This window comes from Megalops cyprinoides, chromosome 2, assembly GCF_013368585.1.
Source record: "Megalops cyprinoides isolate fMegCyp1 chromosome 2, fMegCyp1.pri, whole genome shotgun sequence".
NCBI lineage: Eukaryota > Metazoa > Chordata > Actinopteri > Elopiformes > Megalopidae > Megalops > Megalops cyprinoides.
The window spans coordinates 20333659-20357018 of NC_050584.1; the positions used below are offsets into that span (position 1 = coordinate 20333659).

At 40.4% G+C, this 23360-nt stretch overlaps 3 protein-coding genes across 4 annotated transcripts in view; 2 read left to right on the forward strand and 1 right to left on the reverse strand.

Annotated features, from left to right (window-relative positions):
- Positions 1-338: 338 nt before the first annotated feature.
- Positions 339-4002, forward strand: zfand1 (zinc finger, AN1-type domain 1). The gene is made up of 8 exons (XM_036522400.1): positions 339-408; positions 947-989; positions 1889-1928; positions 2062-2189; positions 2661-2752; positions 3025-3146; positions 3469-3624; positions 3744-4002. The coding sequence occupies exons 1-8, from the start codon at positions 354-356 to the stop codon at positions 3918-3920; spliced, it is 813 nt and encodes a 270-aa protein (XP_036378293.1). The 5' UTR covers positions 339-353; the 3' UTR covers positions 3921-4002.
- Positions 4003-12326: 8324 nt separating this feature from the next.
- On the forward strand, positions 12327-14677 carry prlh2 (prolactin releasing hormone 2; the record flags this gene model as incomplete). The annotated part of the gene is made up of 2 exons (XM_036555032.1): positions 12327-12441; positions 14484-14677. Coding segments are annotated over 2 exons (309 nt in total), but the record flags the coding sequence as incomplete, so codon positions are not given.
- A 3504-nt stretch (positions 14678-18181) lies between these two features.
- LOC118773058 (myosin VIIA and Rab interacting protein) overlaps positions 18182-23360 on the reverse strand; it is a 118203-nt gene continuing 113024 nt past the window's right edge. For both annotated transcript variants that reach the window (XM_036521810.1, XM_036521809.1), the window contains 5 exons: positions 22304-22492; positions 20874-21035; positions 20009-20104; positions 19864-19924; positions 18182-18575 (listed from right to left, as the gene is read on the reverse strand). In XM_036521810.1, the coding sequence (XP_036377703.1) occupies positions 18529-18575; positions 19864-19924; positions 20009-20104; positions 20874-21035; positions 22304-22492 (555 nt within the window). In that variant the 3' untranslated portion in view covers positions 18182-18528. The remainder of the gene's footprint in view (positions 18576-19863; positions 19925-20008; positions 20105-20873; positions 21036-22303; positions 22493-23360) is intronic.

Below are 23360 nucleotides of genomic sequence, written 5' to 3' on the forward strand. Positions count from 1 at the left end.
TGGCTGAGGCTTGGACATAATAGGGGTAGTGCGGAGCTCCGGGTGGTGGGCAAACATCCTGATGGGACTGTGACAAATGTAGGCTACTGCTGGAATGTCAGGAAAATGCCAGGGAACGGAAGGAACTATTTTGCTGTCTGGGGGATATAGGGATTCCGTCCTACTCTTTGAGGCCGCTTCTAGGACCGGGCGAAAACAGGACAGGTGAATTTTCTCTACACCACAGATTTCAGACTGTGTACACCAAACTGCGGGTTATTTGGCTGACTCCTCACCAGTGGGTGGCGGCAGTACGCTTCACACAGTTCGATTCTTCCAAAACCTAAGAAGAAGAAAGTGACGTCAGCACAATCATGGCTGAATTAGATGTTGGGAAACACTGTAATATTCAGTCTTGCAATCAGAAAGGTACTCTGAAAAAAATTTCGGATAAAGTTAGTATGTTCATGATGTGTATTCGGTTGCCTTGTGCCCTTGTTTGGCACTTTCTGTGATTTGGATAATGTTTAGTTCCATCAGTGTCGTTGGTTGACTGAAAGCTGCTGACACATTAGTAGAGAACCTTACGAACGATAACTAGTAGTGAAACAGCTTGTTTCTGTGCAATTACATATACTCATATTTATAACCTACATGGGCTATATAAGTAAGATTATGATAGCTGGGTGCAATAAAAGGTAGCTTGTTAGTCCTGTTACCATCCTTTGTTGTTGCTTTGGTTAGGATGCTAACATTAATTCTCTAGGTCAAGCAACATAGCTAACCGCTGCCTAACGTGCTAATACACAAAACGGCTACCCAGACTTTAAAGATAGACCATCAGGGTAGATGGAAAAGTCATCAGTTTGGAGTTCGTCGATCATGTAATTTAAATTAGTGCTAACTATTACTAGTCAGTAACTCAGATGTGAGCAAAGTACCTAGCTACTGTCTTTTTCACTTCTAGATTTTCTACCTTTCGTCTGTGATGCCTGCTCTGGAGTCTTCTGGTAAGATCTTACAAATAGCTGCTAGAAAGCTAAACTCGCTTTGCTGGGTTACCTAGCTAACTGCAGTCGTATGACTAGTAGCTACTAACTAATGGCGTGGCACCTGTAACGTTATTGCTAGCCACTGTAGTAATTTCATCAGCTGTTAGTTTATTGCCTGAGTAAAATATTTAAATTTTAAAAAATCTATGGATTTGTGATCTTTTTATCATCGACTACTTTACTACCAGTTATTGTTGTCGTTTTATTGTCGTTGTTTATAGTTGTTTAAATTGTAATAATTATAATAACATAAACACTTTTAGATATTATAGCTTATGTTATAGTTGTTTAGGTAACAGGCGCTGGTAACAAATAAATTGGTCATGGATAGACAGAATTCCTACGATGGAGGTCACAGGTGGCTGTATAGTTAAAAAAAATCCGCGTATGACTTCATTGGCTCAAAAAGCTGGTACAAATTCTTACATGTTGGGTTAACAAAAGAAAAAAACCGCTAATAAACCATTGGCAGAAATTCTGCCTGAAGTGTTTGCACGTAGAATAGTACATTTTGAAATGTATAAATGATCCTGTATATAAATATGTTTCTAGTGTTTACACACGCAGATAGTTTGTTAAGATAATTAAACTAAGTCATCATTTATCTGCCTTTACAATGGGTCAAGTTCGTGAATTGGGGGGGGGGGGGGGATGTGTGAAGGACGAGCATGTCAGCACGCACAGAATGATTTGTATAAAACGGAAATGGAACTTACAGACTGGATATAATTGCACCAGGGTGAAAATAACAGTTTAAGAGGTGTTACTTTTACGCTACCATTAAACGGTTGAGGAAGCGGCGTGCATTGTGTACGGCCATTACTTTTAATTTCATCGTCTCTTTTTTTCTTTTTAAGCCTTGAACACAGAAGTCGAGAGTCACACTCTTGTCCTGAGGTACTTGTGACATGTGCTAACTGTGCTGCTTATTTGTTATCTTGACTGTATGTTTGCGTGGTTGCAATGACAAGTTGTTCTTAAATATAAATTATTTTAAACTGTTGCTATCATCTATATTGTATTTATATAGATTCCAGTCAAAAAAGATGTGACGACAGCTGGTGGCAGCACATGCTATCAGTGCACTTTTGAGGACTGCAGGGGAAAGGAGCTGCTGCCTGTCATTTGTCCTCACTGCCAGAAACACTTTTGTCTTGCGTGGGTATAGTGGAAATGGCACATACTGTTTTTTCAATAGAACGTTGTGTTAGATTTGACAGAAATGATTCTATCCAGTAATGTATTGAATAATGTATTGAATAACTTTAAATTCCAGAATTCCTGCATCATCCCTCATAGATAAGGGTTTATTCCAAAAATTAAACAAATACTTAAACAAATTAAACAAATAAATTAATTAAACAAATACAAATATGTTTAGTAACTAGAACTCTTTAACAAGACCTGTGGGGAGCAGTGTACATGCTCTCCATATTGAACAGAGATTCTAGTTTTGTCATAACCCCTTTGCTAATAGCTTTTGTTGAAATTTGAACCATTACATTTAATAGGCAGAACCCTTCCAGTCACTGGATGTATGTAGGAGAGACGACTTGTGAAATAGCATGGCAGAGGAGGTTCAGCCTGTTTTAAACCATGTCCCACACCTTCTGTCATTTTGTCAAGCAGCCATCGACACCAAGATGATCACAAGTGTGAGAAACTGGAGACACCTAAGCCTCGCATGGCCGCTACCCAACAGCTTGTGAAAGATATAGTAGGTTAGTCAATTTATTGTACCGTTTAATTCAGTGGTTATGAGGTCTGTTTAGGGTGAAAACATTCAGTATTGAGGTTATAAAGGACAAACAGGTCTGTGCCTTTAATTAATTAATTAGAACAACTGAAACTTCCATTCGATTGTATGTAGATGTGTGTGTATGCGTGTGCGTGTGTTTTGAATGTGTCCACATGAGGGCAGTGTAACATAAGTTTTAACTCCTCTTGGAAAACTGGAAAATAACCCTTTTTTTTGGTACCCTGTGTTATGTAGAGTCAAAGAAGGGGAAACCTGCCAGTAAAGGCAGGAAGGGAGCAAAGAACAGTGCAACTGCAGCAAAGGTGGCCTTGATGAAACTGAAACTACACGCTGCTGGAGATAAGGGTCTGCCACAGGTACTTACAGTTGTGCACAGTGGAGACTTTGCTCTGAAGCCAAAGCGCACCACCAGGCTCTGTCACACCTCACACAATGTGTATAGGTGCAGATGCGCAGTGTGTTATTCCAAATAGCACCTGGCTAATTCTGTCCCGTTATTATTTCACTGTATATTCAACCTTTATGATATAGAACACGAAATATGAGATGAAATAATGAAATAAAGACAAGAGAATTTTCTCTGCTCTCTGAGATGCACCTTTTGCCTTCAAACACTTGTACTCAAACACATGGTCATACGCTTTTGCCTCTTAACATCTCCCATGTCTTCATCCGCAGACAGAAAGGACATATTTCCAGGTATTCCTGCCCAAGGATGCTAAAGACAGCAGCCTGCCCATGTTCTTCTGCTCCAAATGGAGCGTGGGGAAGGTGGTGGACTATGCCGCATCACTGGCCAACCTGAAGAACAACAACAATGTCCTAACAGCCAAGGTATTCCCAGATCAGAATCAAACTTTGTATTTATTAGTGTCACCAAAAACCTCTTTGTTTTTGTGTCAACATTTTTAACAACATTTTTGTGCCTGACTTTGCCTGTTTTTTGTTCACAGAAGCTGAGATTGTGCCACCCAGAGACTGGAATGGCCCTACAGATGGATGATACCCTGCTCTCCTTGCTGGCTCACCCAGAAAGCCCCCTTTACAACGGCGGGAATGTTATCCTAGAGTATCTGGACAATGACTGCACAGAGCTGGAGGATGTCAGTGCCTACCTCCCGCAGTCCTGATGAATGTCAGGCTGTATATTTCATCGTGGATATTTATCTTGCAACAGCTTGTTACCATTTATTTTCCTATTAAAATATTGATTCATCCAGTCATTGGTTATTTAATTCTGGATTTGTTTTAGTGATGTGCTGGGTGCTCCCAAAGAAGAAAGAATTGTTATTTTGTTCAGGATCATTAACATGGACAAGTAGTACCATAAAAAGACCTAGCAGGTAACATTTAAAATGTGTGAAAAACTGTCAAAAGCTCAATGGAGATCCAAAGGAACTAATAATATATCACTGATGTCAATAGGGTTGTGGTCAGACTGGTGCAAACAGTATTCCTACAGAATCTGGTCTGAGCCCCCTGCTGGATAATTTCCCTCCAATTTGTAAATAAAAGTGAGATTCTGGTAATGCTAATGTTAACTGTGGCAGGAAATCACCAATGTGTAGTTATAGTGACCTTGAATTTTCGATTTGAACTTTTTGCATCTTTTGCATATATAGTGTTCCTGTAGCTCTCCTGTATTAGAGGAATTTCAAACAGTTGCACATCTCAGGAGGAAATTCTAGTTTGTAATTGCAGTATTGAAGGATCAAATCCTTCCTGATCCTTTCAGAGACTTCGTAATAGCCCATCCATCTGAATACAAAAGAGCCTTCTGTCCAGCTTCAGTGTTTTAAAATTACATAATTTAAGGATATGTTACTTTTTCATTCTTCTGATTTTTTATTCAGCTTGACATAAAAATACATTTACTAATCTATGACAAAAGTACAGTATTGATTTAAAATATACAATTGAAAGTTAAACCAAACCATTTTGCAGTCTGATTGAATCACTCTCCTGTTGGGGGTCACTTGCTTTGTCATATATTTGCAAATAACCTTATTGACCCAAAATCAAATGACTTGTAAAACCTATCCTCAAAGACTGACTAATAAAATAAGGTTGTCCACTCTCATAGACTCTGCACGGACTTCACCAGAACACAGAGGAATATCTTGTATTTCTTCAAGCTGGCGTCAGATTTGAACCCTTCAAACAAACTGGGCCATCTTTTTTTCTATTGCAGCCTAAACGACAACATGAAAAAGGATCCAAGAGTGGCTGGTCCAGACTGGACTTAAAGCCAAGTCTAACAGCTGATAACACTGGTCATTGTCTAAGCAAATTTTCCAAAGTGTATTGTCTAATAGACAAGCAGACTGACTGCAGCAGATAGTATAACTCTTCATTCTAAAATGAGAGGCCATGAAACGAGAGTATGACCATAAAGATGTCTCAGTACTGTTCCTGCTGCACCTGAGGAGTCAGGCTGTCAGTTTATAATTCAAGAGACTTAAGTTTATTGCATTTGTAGCAAGGTGGCAGCTCACGGAATCTGCAGTATAAAGCTGAGCTGCACATTCTGAGTATCTACACAGCCAGAGCCACACTGTGATCATACGGATATATCTGTACTGTTTGGATTATAAGCAGCAGGTGTTGTGGTACTAACCACACACCTGTGATATAACAGTATTTTTTTTTAAAACCTATGAATACAAATGGCCAAATAATAATTAAGAATACAAAGTTTTCCATAATATGCTTTTTTTTTTGCAAAGAGGGCATGAAGTGTTTAATGTATATTTCATCTTGTATTATAATCAGCGCATTTTATGTTTACAGTTCGTATTTATGGATTATTCGAATTCCGGGTAGTTCAGCCTGCACCGCATGCTTGTGTGCGTCAGTGTTTCCTTTTCATCATCTTTCACCTTCATCTTCTTCTTTTTCATCTTTGCGTTATACTTCACTCAGTCACATCCTGTTTCCAGTGGTAACAGCTAAGGTATGTAATGTAGTATGAAGACTCAATACAAGAACAAGAACACAAAAAAAACAAACATTTTAAAGCACATCTGCTTCCAGACAGCAGACTGTGGATGCATGAAATTGCACAATCCCAAGCTGCACAGATACAGTTTGATTATTATGTATTTTTTACAACGTAATATTTATGTTGTCTCTACAATGTACACTGAACTACTTGTGATACCACCTGTTACATGTAATTTTGTACATGATAATGATATTACTGTTTGTTTTAACCATTGTTATAATTACTGAAAATGCAGTTACATTCTGATTTTGCTCATAATAGCACACACACGCCCACCCTGGTTTGCAAGTGAGAGATAGTGAGAGATGTTCATTTAACAAATTGCAGAAAGCCAGGAGAAATCAATGTGAACCTGGTCCCACACTGTGTGTAGGCTAAGATTAATGGATCAGCTCATTTGTAAAAAAAAAAAAACACTACACTGCAAATGGGAGTGATTTAGACTTTGAGTCCAGGACAGGTCAAGACAGTCCATAAACTTGCTGTCACACTTTGTTGTTAGTAAACATTTTTAAATGCTTTTAATGTTTTTATTTTTCCCTGTGGCGAGAAAAAATGAAGTAACGTTTGTCCAGTCAGAATCGTCAAGCGCTGCACTGGATTAAAGACAAAATTTAGGATAACACAGAAAGAATTCAAGTATGCCAAACAGTAAACCAGTTAAGGGCTCTGAAAACAAACACATATGTCTGGCAAAGACGAAGCCCTAGCAGTATGGTTTCAATTTAAAAAAGCAAAGAAACAAAACACTGGTACAAAAGCAAACACAGAGAGGTAAATACATGGTGAGGAACACCTATGCACGATAGGTGTATCTTGACATTCTGGAGGCACAAAGCAGTTTCATGAGAGGTGGCAGACTGCACTGGAATGAAAGGCTTCAGGCCAAGCCAGGGGCAAGAAGATGTGACCCAATTCAAACATTCACAAGAAAGAAGCAGAGAAAAAGCAGTCCCGGAGAGTTACTGAGGCCAGTACGACGAATGTACTGAGCAGCTCGCAGGACCAGCCGTACCAGCACATTTAATATAACTCGCTGCTGTATTATACTCTAAGTCATAGAATATATGTTAGGCGGCCCACCTAGGGACTGCAGACTCGTCAGAATAGTGCGATACTTAAGGCTGACTATGAGCGTAAGTATCAGTGGGTTTCGAGCGGTACGGCAAGAACATACGGAAAAACCTCGAATCCTGCTACGTGCGTCGTTAGAAATGGCCAAATGAGAAATCACAAATAAAGGTTAAGGCTAATATTTTTATTAATCCAAATTGTCCCAATTAAACGTATTCCAATCAGGTAGAAGTTCCAGCATTACAGTAAACAGTATGGCAGAGCGCAAATGATGGCAAATATACACAGCTTACCAATGCGGAGTGACGTGGCTATACGCTTGATGCGCAGGAGTCCGTGCTAACGGTGCTCCCTATTCAGAGTCACATGGCTATACGCTTAATGCGCAGGAGGCCGTTCTGACGAGCTCCCTATACGGAGTCACATGGCTATACGCTTAATGCGCAGGAGGCCGTTCTGACGGGCTCCCTGAGTGCAGAAATCTTTCCCTTTATTTACCCAAACCATAAGGAGTTGGTCAGCACATGAGGTGGGGTCATGGACCGAGCCCCAATAGGTTTTGTCCTTATCTGGCTATTGATTGGTGCTGGTGTTTATTCTTGTCCCGTTATTTGGGGCATGTGCATTGGTCTTCATTCTTTCAGCTTGCTGAGCGGATTTTCAGACTAAGGGTTAGGAGACCCTCTACTGTTATAGAACTATCACCCCTTTGCTACTTGCATTGTATGAATCAAAATGAGATCAAACAAGACATGTGTACCTTGAACCAAACAGAATATACAGAAATAATAGTTGCAGGTTGGGATTTCACCACTGGTCGGGAGGAAGCGTCCCTGAGAGATTTGGGATCATCAAGATCCCGTGCCCTCTGAGTCTCCCTACCCCCTGGTGACCCATCCTGTCGTACAGTTCCTTGGTGTGGAGGAGCGGGGACACATTCCTTGTCATTTATGGCCCAAGAATGCTTACTTGAGCAACAGTCCCTTATTTTATTGTGCCACAGTCCGTATGTTGTCAGGCGTCTCCCATTCCCACCTTACAAAATGGATTCAGCAAATAGTACCAAGGGTACAAAACCAGACAGGCAGTCAATTGATGTTTACCGCAGACAATGACCTTGTCTTTTATTCCTGTCTGGCACTTGATATTTGTAGTTTGCTTCACAGTTTATTTAAAAGAAATAAACAGTGTAAAAGCTAGCACCTACTGTACGTTTGCACCAATGGTTTGCAGTACAAGGTTCAAGTAATTGAAATAGGAAGACTTCAATACACTCACAACTCACACCCAGTCATTTCAAAATTTTAATGAATCACACCAATCAGTTGACCCTTGAATGGTTTTGTGTAAAACAGAGTACTCTGAGCAGGCACCTCCCAAAATCCTTTGTTCTTGAGAATGAGAGACTCAGCTCCAGATGTGGAGCTCTGAACTTGATCTGAGTATGTGAACTCATTATTTACTATTAAATCTCTGGGCAGAAATGAATGTCAAGACTGGAGAATCAATAATGTACTGATAATAAAACATTATTCAGTCATCGCAATGGCCATTTATACACTATATGGACAAAAGTATCCGGAGGCCTGACCATTACATTGTAATGACATTGTATTCAAATACATGTACTTTAATATGGAGTTGGTCCCCCTTTTGCAGCTATAACAGCTTCCACTCTTCTTGGAAGGCTTTCCACAAGATTTTGGAGTGTTTCTGTGGGAATTTGTGCCCATCCATTCTGTAGAGCATTTATGAGGTCAGGCAGTGATGTTGGACGAGAAGGCCTGGCTTGCGATCTCCGTTCCAGTTCATCCCAAAGGTGCTCGATGGGGTTGAGGTCAGGGCTCTGTGCGGGCCAGTCAAGTTCTTCCACACCGAACTCATCAAACCAGGTCTTTATAGTCCTTGCTTTGTGCACTGGGGCACAGTGGAATAGAAAAGGGCCTTCCCCAAACTGTTGCCACAAAGTTGGAAGCATAGCATTGTCCAAAATGTCTTGGTATGCTGACGCATTAAGATTGCCCTTCACTAGAGATAGCCTAGCCCAAACCCTGAAAAACAGGTGTCGCCAAATACTTTTGTCCATATAGTGTATATTGATGTGCAGGTTGCTTTTGACTTGAGAGAGCCATGCAGAATTAAAATCCAATGTAAGCCACTGAGCAGATGCTGAAACCACGGATGTGAGAAGAACAAGGGATTCTGGACACTGTAAAGCCTTGAGAGAAGGCAGTGACGTCCGTAGCCTTCGGTTAACGAGGATCATGCCTCATTGTGAAGCCGGGGCATCAGCAGGGCTAATATGTACACCACCTGGGGTCCCGTAAGCACTCATTACTCATTCTGAACACACAGAGAAAGCATGGGGAGGATTTACGCTGTCTCCACATACGCATCCTAGCCCCAGCAATTAAAACCCAAATCCAGCAGTTCAGTGTATCCAGGGGTCATCAGAGGGATTGAACATGCTTCCCAAAGCTCTGCTTCCTCCACATTAATAAACATTCACCAGAGATGGGGAGAGAGAGCTGGCTGCCTTCCAGAGAACGGTGTGCTGAGCGGCACCACCACCCAGCTGTGTCCTCATGAAGCCAACAGTGAAGTCGGATTACAAGAAATCCCTTCAATTGTTTGGGTAAACGTCATGTTTCATCTGAATGCCACTCATATTACTGTTTAAACTGTTTCTTTCCCACCCTCTTTTTGCAGCCACACAGCTTTTTAAATACTGCTACTACTGCTTCTTCTATTATTACTACAACTACTGCTTCTTTTATTACTGCTTCTTCTACTACTACTAATAATAATAATAGAATATTTATACTTTGGAAATTCAGTACCCTCAGATTTATTTCTCTATGGACCTACCTTGATATATTCTGCTGTTAACATAATTTCTGGAAAAATACATATCAGATAACTTTTGCTTAGAAGTATTGTTTACCATAATAATGACCCCCCCCCCCCCCCCCCCCCCCCCCATCTAAAGATAAAATGAAACATTGAACATATTTGCAGCATGGTTCATCTGTAGTGTATGTGAGGACTTTATAATTTGGGAACTATGCAATGTTTTAAAGGTGAACACTTGAGAGGTGAGCACATCCTCCTTAGATCAGATTAGCTCTGGCTCGTTACACCGACCTTGTGCTCAGCTTCAGCACTATCTGCATTGCATGACCTGTACACATCTTGCCCTTGTGCCTGTTTGCCCTATGCAATTTTGTATGTCGCTTTGGATGAAAGTGTCTGCTAAATGAATAAATGTAAATGTAAATGTAAATCCTCTCATTCAATGACAATGATCTGGAGGTGAGCAAGCCGGGCACCATTTCAAAAATATAGACAAAGAGTGAATGAATTAACATCATGATGATCTTGTGAACAGTGCTGTAATTTTAAGACAATAGGCAATGGAAATTAAAATAAAGCACTACAAAGGGGAAGGTTACGCGAATGAACACTAAAATCATTAACATTGTGCTTATGTCGTCACCTCTAAAGCAGATTCTGACTGTACTCCCCTGTCTGTTCCTCTGGGAGCTATAACAAATAGTATCTCATTAGAAAAAGGTCATGCTCGTTCAGTTCAATAAGTGATCTGCAAGCCCCACGTAAGCACCTGCGTTGCAGATATATAGGTTAATACTGGACACCATCACATTTAATTTATTTAATTTATTTAGCTGGTGCTGCCCGACATATAGGGGTGCTTATTTTATTAATACCGGTAAGCAAACGAACAAACAAACACACAATCAATTCAAAACTAATGCTGGATTATAAAGTATGTTCTTTAAAACACACAAAAACATACAAGTTGGAATTGCGTCTCTGCATTCCAACATACGACAGGTCCCTAAGAAATGGATTTCATGCAATTTGTTCTGGCTTTGCTTACTTCTAAAGTATATTATTTCATGTCATCATGGGAGCTGTCGTGGATACAGAGACACTCAGTTCAGTGAGTAAAAGGTGTGGATTCTGCAGGTAACAGTCGCGACGAACTTGTGTCATCGCCTGAGGAAGACACCGTGCTCGTGACCGCTACAGTGCCAGCCTCACAGAATTATCCTCAGTCTGCTACATTCGCTAACGCACCTTCCCGTCACTCCGCATTCCTCGGGCTGTCTGTCGGGCAGCTCAAAGGTGATTCATTTATGGCATCAGCGTGTATCATGAATCATTGTAACTTCGTAAGCGACCACATTGACTTTGCTGTCCTTGTACAGTCACACTAGTAATTACAATGAGGACGGCGGTCGTTATAATTAGTATATTCATGATTATATTCATGGTATTGTATGGTCAACTTATATATTTCTTCATCTTCTTGTAGTACTGTTCATACGTGTTCTTCTCTGGAATGACTTCAGGTCAACACTCATTCCAGACACTACAAATGAGCTTCTTCTACTTCTGCTAAGTCTTGATATTATTAGAAAAACGGAATATGGCTACTAATCGTTTTCAATATTTGTCGTTACAGAAAGATTATCAGACAATATATAAGGATAGTGTCCGCCTTTCACCTCCTATGCTTCCGCTTTGGTACCTTTTAAGGAAAGGTCGAGGTCTTTAAAACTGGTGTCTTCTAGACAACTAAATGTTGTCTTTGTGTCATTGAGTCTTTGATGAACTACATCCTGACGTGACAAGTGCAAGGAAAACTCTGATGAAAAGGTTTTTTTGTAATTCCTCTTGCTGTTTTAAGGGGCAGAGGAGGGGGTGTGCCTGTTGGGGAGGGGGGGGGGGGGGGGGGGGGGGGGGGGGGGGGGGGGCACTGACGCTTCTCATACATCTAAGCAAATGGACCGCGCGGGCTATATAAGTTCGTACAGATGAAAACCTCTGCATGGAGAGACTGAGAAACAGAAAACAGGATCTAGCGACACAACGCCTGCTGGGTTGAAGACACTAGCGACCTTCACAAGACTAAGGTGGGCTGAAAGATTTCATCTGTAGACAATTTCTCAGTGCAGGCTGGTTGTTAATAGGCTACTTCTTAGTCGAAATATTATCAATGAAAGAGAATGTGTTAGGTAAGGCATTCTTGGTATTTTATTGAGTGTCATCACTGATAGTGGGCCTTGATTTTTTTTTTTTTTTGTTATTGATGTCAAATTAAGTATATTTTGATTTAAAATCCAGGGAATTGTATTAGGTTGCTTGCTGAAATGTATGATTTTCCATACTTTTAAAAGCAAATTATAAAAAGCTCATGATACATAAAAGTCGTTGGGGAACAGGGTAACGTCACATACAACATACATCCAGTTTGCTTCCAGTGTTATTGGAAGCAAGCAGAATTGCTTACAATATAACTGAATCTGCGGCCAGCGCAAATAGAAAATAACTGCTTGCACGTCGAATTCCTGCAGTGCCCTGGTTCACGTCTACAATGCTGCCTGCCAAAGTCGCCTGCCCCCTAAGACAGTGCTGTTCGACCTCCCGGCGTGTTAGAGCAACGGCAGTCCTCACAGTGCTGCTCATTCTGTCTGCGAGTGTGATCTGCGCGCACGGCACGACGCTTGAGGACGACCTCCACATCGTCCACAATCTTGACAACAGGAGTAAGTATAGCTGTTCATATTATGAAATTACAGTACTAACGAAAACGTTGCTGATGACGTTTTCGTTAGTGAACGGTCGTAGCCTACTGGGAATAATTTCAAACTGCATTCAATTACAGTTTGGCGCCGCAGGCACTGCATTTATCTATGTTCCAAGACGAAAGTATAGGGTAATATATTGAGAAATATGTTGTTCAGCCCAAGAATATATTGCAAATACATTTAAAATGTATTGATGTATAACAAAAATATGTATGTATGGATGTAATATAACAAAACGGCAATACCTTACACGTTTGAAATATGTTGATTGAGGTAAAATATATATTCTCTAGAATAAACTTTCAATATGTTGCATCGGTTACGCAAAATTCATAAAATCGGTTATTATTAATAAAATCGCAAAATAAAATCACAATTTACAAATATCACAAGTCATTATCGTCAAGACATCATGTGGCAGATACACCTAGAAATTTACAATATGTAATAAACTGTTCAAAGTTTGAGTGTAAATGACTTCATAGTTCATAACGTATTTTAAAGAGTTTTATTTGTTTATTTATTACCATCACACATAAAACTCACAGAAGAGTTGCTTTTTAAAATGACTACAATAATGCTCACACATTTGGAATTTGTCATTTTAAATGTTCCGTGTTGTCAGCAAGGGGGACGTGTTTTTGAATCGCCTCATCAACCACGAGGATCGTGCGTTTGTTGGTATCAGAGAAACCTAATAAAAACGTTTGACCAAAACACCTCCCAAGAGGTCGTGCCCATTAAGCACAATGCATCATCAACTTCCAAAAGAGACAGAACATTGACTCTTGTTGGTAATGTGGGTTATAGCAATAAGCCAGTCAATGTATTGTCATTTTATAATTACCTATTTGATTGCTATATTTTATGTGGCATTTGTTCTGAATGATTGAAGTTTGATTCTCATCTGGTATGAAAAAAAATCAGCAAAGCCAAACCCATTACACCACCTTATGTTCTGTGATTAAGATATAACATAATTTTGGTACATTTTAATGTTTGTAAATGTATAAATACATATTTCCTCAGACTGAATTTTAATATTTACATCCCCCATTACCACCACCAAAACCAGTCTGTTACTCCACAGAGAGGCACAGGTGTATTTCCAAACTTGCATATCTAGAAAAGTATTTTATGAGAGATCACAGCTGGATATAGAGACTATGTCTGCATGTGCTTTTTGAAAATTGATCCTAAAAATGATTTTTGGGAGAAAAAAAAAAGATTTTGCCTGTACAGTATTAAAAACGGATAATTTTGTTGCCTTATCTCTTACCTTTAGCCAAATTTTAAAAAATCATCAAGAAGTAAAAACCAACTTAATTTCAAACCGTTAAATGATATGCACAAAGATATAAGATATTATCCCAGGGAATAATCCCTAAAAATTGCTTCCATAGCATTTATGATTGAACTGCTGACAGTTGACAGCTGGGCTGATTGATGGATGCTTCATGATGAGACAGCTGATTAAGCATAACTGCTAGTCTACATTTGAATCCCATGGAAAGTATTTTCCTGGTCACGCTGTACCCACTGCACACAAAACAAATGACTCTTTGATTCTCGAGTCTACGCACTTGGTACGTCCAACAAAGATTGCAGCTTTTCTGATTCTTAAGTCTACGCACTTGGTATGTCCAACAAAAGATTGCTGCTTTTCACATATGGCAATAGTAACTTAGAACACAGAGTATGTTTCACAAAGGTGTTTCAGGTGGTGTAATAGATGGGGCAGTATAGCATAGTGGCTAAGGAGCAGGACTCATAACGGAAAGATTGCCGGTTTGACTCCCCACCGGGGCACTGCTGCTGCACCCTTGGGCAAGGTACTTAATCCACAATTACCTCAGTAAATATCCAGTTGTATAATTGGATAACATTGTAAAAAAGTAAAAAAAAAAAAAAAAAAAACGTAACCGATGTAGGTCGCTCTGGATAAGAGCATCTGCTAAATACCAGTAATGTAATATTTTGCCATTTGATTTGATTGACAGGTCCAGAGATTGACCCGTTCTGGTATGTGGGCCGTGGGGTGAGGCCCATTGGCCGCTTTGGAAAGAGGCAGAGCAGCAGCAGCCTGAGGCCTGCAGTCAGTCACCTGGAGCTGCTTCTCCATAGCCTGAGGGACAAAGACGTGCAGAGTCTTGGCAAGATACTGGCAGGCGAGGATTACGACAGGTTACCATGACAACAGATACCCTGCCCTCAGCAACAACCTCGTCCCATTAAACAAGAAGCATCTTCATATTCCTGAAAGACTTGCACACAATGTTTTGTTAAGTCTTGACAAAACATATTCATCTGCAGGAGAGAGAGAATTGTACATATGAAAAATGTGATATATATTAATAAATAAATCAATAAATGAATGTCTGTAACTATGTATTCTTTGTACTTTATGTCAACAAGTTATTGAAGCATCCTAATTCACTAAAGTGAAGAAAAGAGGATTTGTATATTTTAACTTCTGTATTGCTGCAAGATTAAAATGAAATATCCATTCTGACACCAGGTTTTAAAACAGAAATATTTCTCAGCTACAGCTCAGGCGATTAGAAGATTGCCATGTGCCTTTGTTATATGTTATAAACAGTTATGTGGTTGCATTTAGGAATGAATCTCCTTATCAAATGATCTTTGACCTGTCCTTACAGTTTACTGTACTTAACTATCTGCTTGCAATGGGCAGGTCAAGTTCACACAGCTCATGAACTCATGAAATCAGAAATAATCATACTGAACATTTAAACAAGTATATCTAAAGAAACTGAAAAAGCTGTGGAACAATCACTACTAGCTGCGTACTTTTAAACCAAATGCTAAACTGTGAAGCCATAGGACAATCGCAACACTTGGCTTTCAATGGTTGGTAGTAGACAGTTAGCTGACTGTGATGGTGATGCTTTACAGGTGTCTAGCAACTCGGTGAGTTCCTTGTCTGAACTGGCTTCACCCAATTTCTCAGAGAGGTTTTATTTTTTATTATTTTTTTTATAAAACTCACCCAATTTCACTGATTTAATCTAGCTGTGATTTATAGGTTATGGCATGACAGTAAGTGAACATATATTTCAATTGTCCTGTTTGATCTCAAATAAGCTTATTTAAGACACCTTCAGCCTAATCACAAAATCATATATAATTACAAATTGGGCTGAATCTTTCTTTCTCAGTTGGTCATTAGGGTGTTCTTGTAAAGTAAGGAGCTATTAATGCAGGTCATACCACTCAACATCCAGGAACATTGGGCAATGTTTCCAAAAGCAATCCTTTTCTTCAGCAGTTTCAGGAATGCAAACTTTATTAATTTACAGTATTACTTATTTTTCTCAATCAGAACAATTTGGCACATAAAGAATCTGTTTGAGGACATTTTCAGACACAACCATTTTTTGCTTTTTGATCCTTTTTTCACACATTATGAACTCAAACAACCAAACGATTGAGCATAAGAACACAGACTCCATACATCAAGCTGTGCATAGTATAAGTTCACTGCAATCATTCAGTTTCTAGGACAGCAACACATTTTTTCACATATTACACTGAAGGATAGGAGTATGATCAGTTACCAGATGTACAATTTTCTCTATATTCATTTTTTAAACAAATTCTGAACTGAAATAAAAGTTTTTCTTGTTTGCGATAGAAAAATACAGGACATTAATAGAATTATAATCAACCCCTTGGCTGTGCTTTTCATAAGAATTTGTATAAGTATTTCAAACCAGTAACATGCTTTATACACAAACACCTCCATGAACAACAACAACCATGATCAATTTTAACAGCAGTACGAAAAAAAGGACAAGTAGGAAGACACTTCTAGGGAAATATTTGTCTCCTGCAAACAAATGTTCGGGGTATAATCTACAATACAGCTCCCATCCATATCTGTCATAAGAAAAATGTAAAAAAAAAATGTAACAGTGGGTCAAAAGTATGGGTAATTAATTTCCCAATGATTACTCAAAATAAAATGGCGCACTACAAAAATGACAATGTTGTTCAAATATAGTGACCTCATTGAAGACTGCCTTTAATTTCAAGTGTAAAAATTCTTATGACTGATATATCAAGGAGAGAAGTTGATTTTTATTATAGTCTTCATTTAAAACCATCTCAAGAGGGTTTTCTCAAGAATGAAATCAAAAACTTGAATTTGAAATGGAAACTTTTTTTCAGAAACAACTGTGATTGAAATCATCATGGTAAAATCAATAGCCATAATCATGTTTTCTTAGAGATGCATTTTAAAGCACTTCATAACTGGAGAACACATGAAATGTCAGATCTCACTGCAAGGTACTTTACATAAAAGAAGAAGGGTGATCTTCAGTAGCATTCTGTTAAATAAAGGACACCTCTTTCCATTGGTTCAATAACTGCAAATAAGCAACAATAGTATAAAAATAAATTAATACCAGAAAATCATGGTATAAATCATAAAGACACAAAAGACTGCATCTGTATGAACCTTCTCCAGGCAGACTGCTGTTGACTTCAAGCCAGTTGTATATCCACAGACTTCAATGTAAGACCACAGGTTATGTACAATGCATAACCCATACAAACAACTGAGGCAAAAATCGTGACATAGTGAAGCTTTTTGAGTGCTGATATGGCTAGGGAGGGCAAGTTCACAGTTTCACCACTGCTTCACAAGAACAACTTCATTTCACTTGCACGAAACCTCTTTCCAAGAGCTGAACAAATTTGTAATTGAAGCAGTGGACCTTTTCATCTGTAAATGGTAAGTTACCAGTAATGTGAGGCCACATGGCAACACAAATAAAATGAACTATGACTAAATTGTTAACTTAGTCAACAAACTAAGGAATGATACAAACTAGGAACCTCTCTGCGTTATGGCTGAATGTAACAGCGTTTGGCTTTCCGTTATGTGTATAACTCATGATATTCGTTGTATTGTGTGCTCCCATCCCAAGGAATGGGAGCACACAATACAAATAAATAAATCTTAACGACCACTAGTTTCATACCCTGACACACTTTATTCCACCTTGCCAGATATTTGTAGTTTAGCCTGTTAATATTATAATTAATCTGTATCTCCAGTCATGTCTGTACATATCTATCAATGTGGATATCATTAGGATTTACCTGTACTTTGTTCGACCTCATGGGTTAGGATATACAGGCAAAATAATTTGAACATGACTTTTTTCATGAATCATGAAAAGAAAAAAACTTGGCTGAATCAAGTTTCTTATCTATTGAATGTGTTAGAATATGTTGAGTTTAAAACCTGACAAGACACCTGATCTGATTTTTTTTCCTGGTACATCTGCCCAGGAAGTCATTTGGTTATTAATGATGAAGTTATTTAAAACTCCCAAAAATCACAAGAATAGAAATAATGACAATGGCAAAGGTTGTGATTTTGGCAAAAAAAAAAACCAAAAAACACATTTTTGAATAGTTGTGGGTGCCTTGGACAGATAATTAGTGTATTGCAAAGGCAGATGATTTTTGCAATTTACACCTACAAATCAACAGATTTGACAGTAAGAAAAACAGACTGCATGAAACATGGTTTTAGTGTTTTGCTTTTTTTCTGTTTGTTTGCTTTTTTTGGAGTCACACATCACATTTTGATTTGCACATATTTTTATGTACATAATTCCAACACTTAAAACACTCTTGCATACAATTAGAAAAAAAGGGAGGAAATGCTTCCCATAAAATTACTATTTTTTTTTTTTTTTTCAAATGATGCGTCATCTCTCAGGGACTTTGGGGGAGTTTTTTTTTAAGGCAGAGAATACCATCCATCCAATCCATCGAACCACGCTGTAAAAGGGAGCTGTCCCACGTGGCGTGGAGCCCCAGGAGGTCAGAGAAAGAGAGAGAGGCAGAGAAAGAGAGAGTGAGAGACAGAGAAAGAGAGAGGAGCCGGGCTAAGGACAGCACGGGCAGGCGTGTGCAGGGGCCAGGCATTTCGGGAGCCCCAGACGGACGTTGGATCAAGGCACTGGCATGAAGAGGCCCGGGTCAGAGTGGCCCTCTGCACTGTCATCACGGCCGAGGGGGTCTGAACTGCAGCTCCTCCTTAGAGTCTTTATCTGAAAATGGACAAATTGACAACAATGAAATAATCTGATATTAAAACACCTGACATGTACACTACTTTGAGTGCCATAACTAAGCATCTACAGGAGTTAAGTTTCAACTATATATAATATATTACTTACATCTATCTCCAAAGATTGTGAAACTAGTCACCAGACTAAAGTGTCTATGCCAATTATACAGGAAAATCACACATTTTAACAAAATAACACATTTTACAAAATGACACAGTGGGTCCTCATTACAGGATACGCAACAGCATGTATGCAGCCTTCATAATAAGCAGGATTCGGAGCAGAAGATAGTAAGCCTAAGACAAATAAATCCTTGAAATATCGTATCTGAAATGAAGTCTTATCTGAAGACCCCGAAACTATGAAAGAATACCCTTTTTTCATTGTCATTCAAAGAGTGACTAATGGGTGGTTGGTCCAGTAGCATTCTCTTTGAAGTCCTAACTAAACAACAGGAATGAGTCACTGATCCGCTGAAGGCATTCATCAATGCAGACGAGAAACGCGTTAATTAACATGGCAGTCTTTGGTGAATGGCTTTCTTCTGACAGGGAATAAAGCAACCTAATCCCTCTGTATTCCCCATTTAAACTAATGGAAGATCTCTTCAGCTTTTCCCCTGCACTCTGTGCATTTACTCTTACCCTCATTCAATTTTACGCTTCTTTTATATCATAATGTGTCATGTCTAGGTGTGAATTTGGGAGTCTGATTATTTAGCCTAACCTTAAAAAAAGTGACAGATTTTTTTTCCATTTCGTAAAGTGGACCGGGCTTTGTAGTGGCCGCAAGAATCGATACAGCACACAGCAAAGTGAGATGAAAGTACACCTTCCTGCATGAGGGAACATGGCCATTGGATCAATGTTTAATGATTATGTTGACCACTTGCTGTGCTAGTGAGGTTTTACAGGTGCATGGAGCCCTGATACATTCCAACCAGAGACCTCACTTAGCAAAAAATGTACAGATGATCCAAACTAGAGTGAACCCAGGAATGAAGACCAGTATGAACATCGGCACACTGCATTATGCTGTCATCTTATCAAGGGTGAATTACACAGCTTGTTCTGTGCACAAACGCACAGCTGGGTGTTTAGTAAAGACATCCATGTTAAACTATTTCAGGAGTCCAGCTGTAGTGTTTCCACCTGAGAATGGAACCTGCAACTTTCTGATGGCAATTCCAGTCCTTCAACCAGTACAAAATAGAAAGAAGGAAAGAAAGAAAGAAAGAAATCACCACTTAATATTGTCATTTCCATACCTCTCAAGGGAGGGGCAGGTAGCTTCCGTCTGTGCATCCGTGAGGAGCCGATGGTTTGAGGCTGCAGAGAGGACAATTTCACATTATGAAGGTCTGACAGACCATCTCCACTGAATTGTGTCTGAGAGGGAGCAATCACGACTACCTTAGGCTTTGGCTTGTACTTGGCTCCCCGCATGCAGGGCACCACGTTCAAACCAGCTGTTTTCAGAGCGGTAATTCTCGCTTCAATGTCTGAGATCTGAAAGGGAAGAGGATTCAAACATCACCACTGCACGTGGACACTGTGTGAGAAAAACAGCATCTTCCAGACAGCATGTAAACTTAAACACATGATTAAAACTGTAACAGCACATGAAAGGCCTTTTAAACTTCACAGTGCCATCAGATTTACACCAACAGTAACACGGTAATGGTATAAAAGCACTGCCATACATAACACCTTTTGTTTATTTATTAGAATTTTTTTGAAACTTTACCCCCATTTTCACCCATGAGACTCATCTTCCCACAACAAGGGAGCATTGATGCAATCCTCTGAAACACTCAGTAGCCAACAGCAACTATACATTACAAGTCCCACAATGCATCAGGAGAGTGAACGCTGAATAGAGGCTAGGTGCACCTCCCAGATGCCAATGAGTCATAGGCACCTGACGAGTTGCAGTGTGCCAAGAGCAGGTGCGATGAGGGGACCCTGGCCAATGAACCCCACGCTACCCCAGGCAGAACGAGGCCAATTCTATTCCATTGCTCCTGGTCAGCTCGTGACACGGCTCAGACTAAAGCCTGGGTCGTATCACTCATCCTACACTCAGAACAGACCCTTACACAGGAGTCCAAATTCTTGTAACAACTTCATTGTAAAATTCATTGCGGTATTTGGAAAGACTCCACGTGGGGATAAGGTAGGATTTTAGCAGGACTCAGCCCTCACGCTCTGGGCTGTGAGGGTCAGCCTGCGGCGTGGAGGGGCTGTTAACAATGCACAACCCTCAAACACAACAGACCTGGAGCTCAGACTGCTGCACCTGCGCAGCTGCGCTGGCCACCTGGTCCTCCAGGTATGCTAGCTCCTTCTCGGTGGTACCGCTGCTGATGGCCCGGGCACACTCCTCCAGGTCGCCCAGCTCACCCTCCAGCCCGTACACGGTGCCAGCAGCCAGGTACACCTGATGGGACAGGGGAGGCAAGGGGCACTGGAGTTAGTTCTTGTCACTGGCAACAGACGACCACCTGCCTGTTCGTTTTTTTTTTTTCTGCAAATTCTGTACAAATTCTTATATTGCAGTTTAGCTCCCTGTTAATATTCTGCTTTTGTAACTATAATTTGTAAAGCAACATTCAGTAATTCCACAGGTAAAGCCACCAATGTAAGTGTGTAAGGCTTGGCTTCCTGTCCAGCAGAGAAGAAAGGGGATATGTTGTGTGAGTGAGGAAATGTACGGCAAGCGGGAGGTAAGAGAGCATCAAAGCAAAGCGCTCACATGTGGAGATGGATAATGAGAGGTGAATGAGCAAACTCAGAGGGTTACGGATGAAGGAGAGGGAAAACACAAGAGACTAAAAGAGAGGGGAGAAAGGAAATCGAGCTCAGAGAATGCATTCCCACAGATCTGCAGGTGCAGGGTTGGTCAGAGGCTGTACAACGTTTTCAGACTACATTTTACCAAGATTTATGAAGAAGCTTTCAGCTCTGAATGTACAGAATAACAGATACCAGGGATCAACCGCAGGTATCCATCCAACCTGGATGATGGTGAGAGTCACCAGCATGTTATATTCATCAAAATGACATACTAATCATGAGGGCAGCACAGTTTTACATTGTTTGCAGGGGTAAGGCTATAATACAAAAGTTGCATTTAAATACAGGTTCCAGGAAGTCTTTCACAGCTGGGGCAGGATGGAGATACAGTGTGCTGTGGAAGACAGAACTACAGCATCGAGGGTATGCTGTAGATGCAGAGAGGCTAAGACTGCCCAGAATGGGCAGATTTTGATAAACACAGAAAATCGGAGTGAATGCTCAACTCCTGCATGCAGGGTTTGAAGATAAGCATATGGAGACTGAAGAGAATGGAATGGTGTGTGATGGCGAGTCTAACGCACAGAAACAAAAGTGTCTGGAATGGTGTGTGGAGGTGAGACTAACATACAGAGACTAAAGCATCAGGAGTGGTGGGTGAAGGTGAGTTAAGCCTGCAGAAACTAAAGCTGGAACAATGTGAGGTAAGGTAAAACACGCCAAAGGAGACTAAGTGCCTAGAACAGCGTGTGAAGGTAAGACTAGCTTATAGTGGCTAAAACGTCTGGAATGGCATGTGAAGGTGAGACTAACCTACGAGGACTAATTTGCCTGGAACAGCGTATGAAAGTAGACTAATGTACAGAGACTAAAGCTTCTGGAACAGCGTGTGAGGGCGGTGGCCGCTCTTACGTTCTCCTCCAGTTTGGTGAGCTGCTCGTCCAGCCTCTTGGTGCTGGAACTGGAGGGGAGGGGCGAGGCGTCGGCAGACTCGGAAGGGACGTGGCCCTCGCCCCCCGCCTCCTCAATCAGCTCCTCCGTGGCGTTGAGCACTTTGAGCACCTCAGTGGTTATGCTGCACAGAGACGCGGCTGAGTACTTCTGCTCCACATAAACACGGGCACACGGGGGGGTTCTGTTACTCTCACATTACTCATACCTTACTCATCAGCACAATGCACATACTCCACACAAACTGGACAAATGCAGTCATTTAACCATGCACATGATTGCAGCATACAATCCTATGCCAACCCATGAAACAAGAAGGGTTTGAAAATCTGATGGAACACAGCAAACGTTCCATTCATTTTGTGTAAAGTACATTTGTGTCTGATAAATTCTATCCATAAAGCCAACTTTAGACCCAACAGAGAAGTAGTTTGGACTGACAATCCAATGCAACAACAACGGAACTAAGACTCCAAATAAAGCACACAACAGGACAGAGCCAGAAGAGGCCCAGTGAGGAAGGGGGAGGGGGTCCCACTGCGCAGTCAGTGAGAGACATTGTTCTTTCACACCTCTACACTGACAGCACAGCAGCCTTCATGTTTCACCATGCTTGACTTACAAGTCCCCAGAGTAAAGGGTGGGCAACGTTTTCTACCACAAAACAGCAAAGACTGACCTTTCACGGTCACAATGTTTTGAGATCTCCACAACACTGGTTTTGTAAATATCACAGCACAAGAGAGAGAAGTTCTCCCTGGTGAGGGGCTAACCGTTTGGAGAGACCGAACTGTCCCAGTACCCACGGTTGTAGTCAGAGTTGGACTAAGCAAAATGTTCATTCTTGTAGAGTGTATGTAGAACGTTACAATTCAACAACACGCAATACAAGGCCTATACTCAATCTTCTGTCTAATTTTCATGACAACACCAGTTTGGTTGGATACTGAAATGAATGAACATGTTGTAAAACATGTAACTAACAAAAACTAACATTTGCTTAATTTCATTAAAAGTA

What these genes read in the sequence shown, in the direction of transcription:
- zfand1 (XM_036522400.1), top strand. Translation starts at nt 354, where the DNA reads ATGGCTGAATTAGATGTTGGGAAACACTGTAATATTCAGTCTTGCAAT. An exon ending in CAGAAACACTTTTGTCTTGC is followed by an intron (nt 2,190 to 2,660) that starts GTGGGTATAGTG and finishes TTTGTCAAGCAG; the next exon opens with CCATCGACACCAAGATGATC. An exon ending in GAGATAAGGGTCTGCCACAG is followed by an intron (nt 3,147 to 3,468) that starts GTACTTACAGTT and finishes CTTCATCCGCAG; the next exon opens with ACAGAAAGGACATATTTCCA.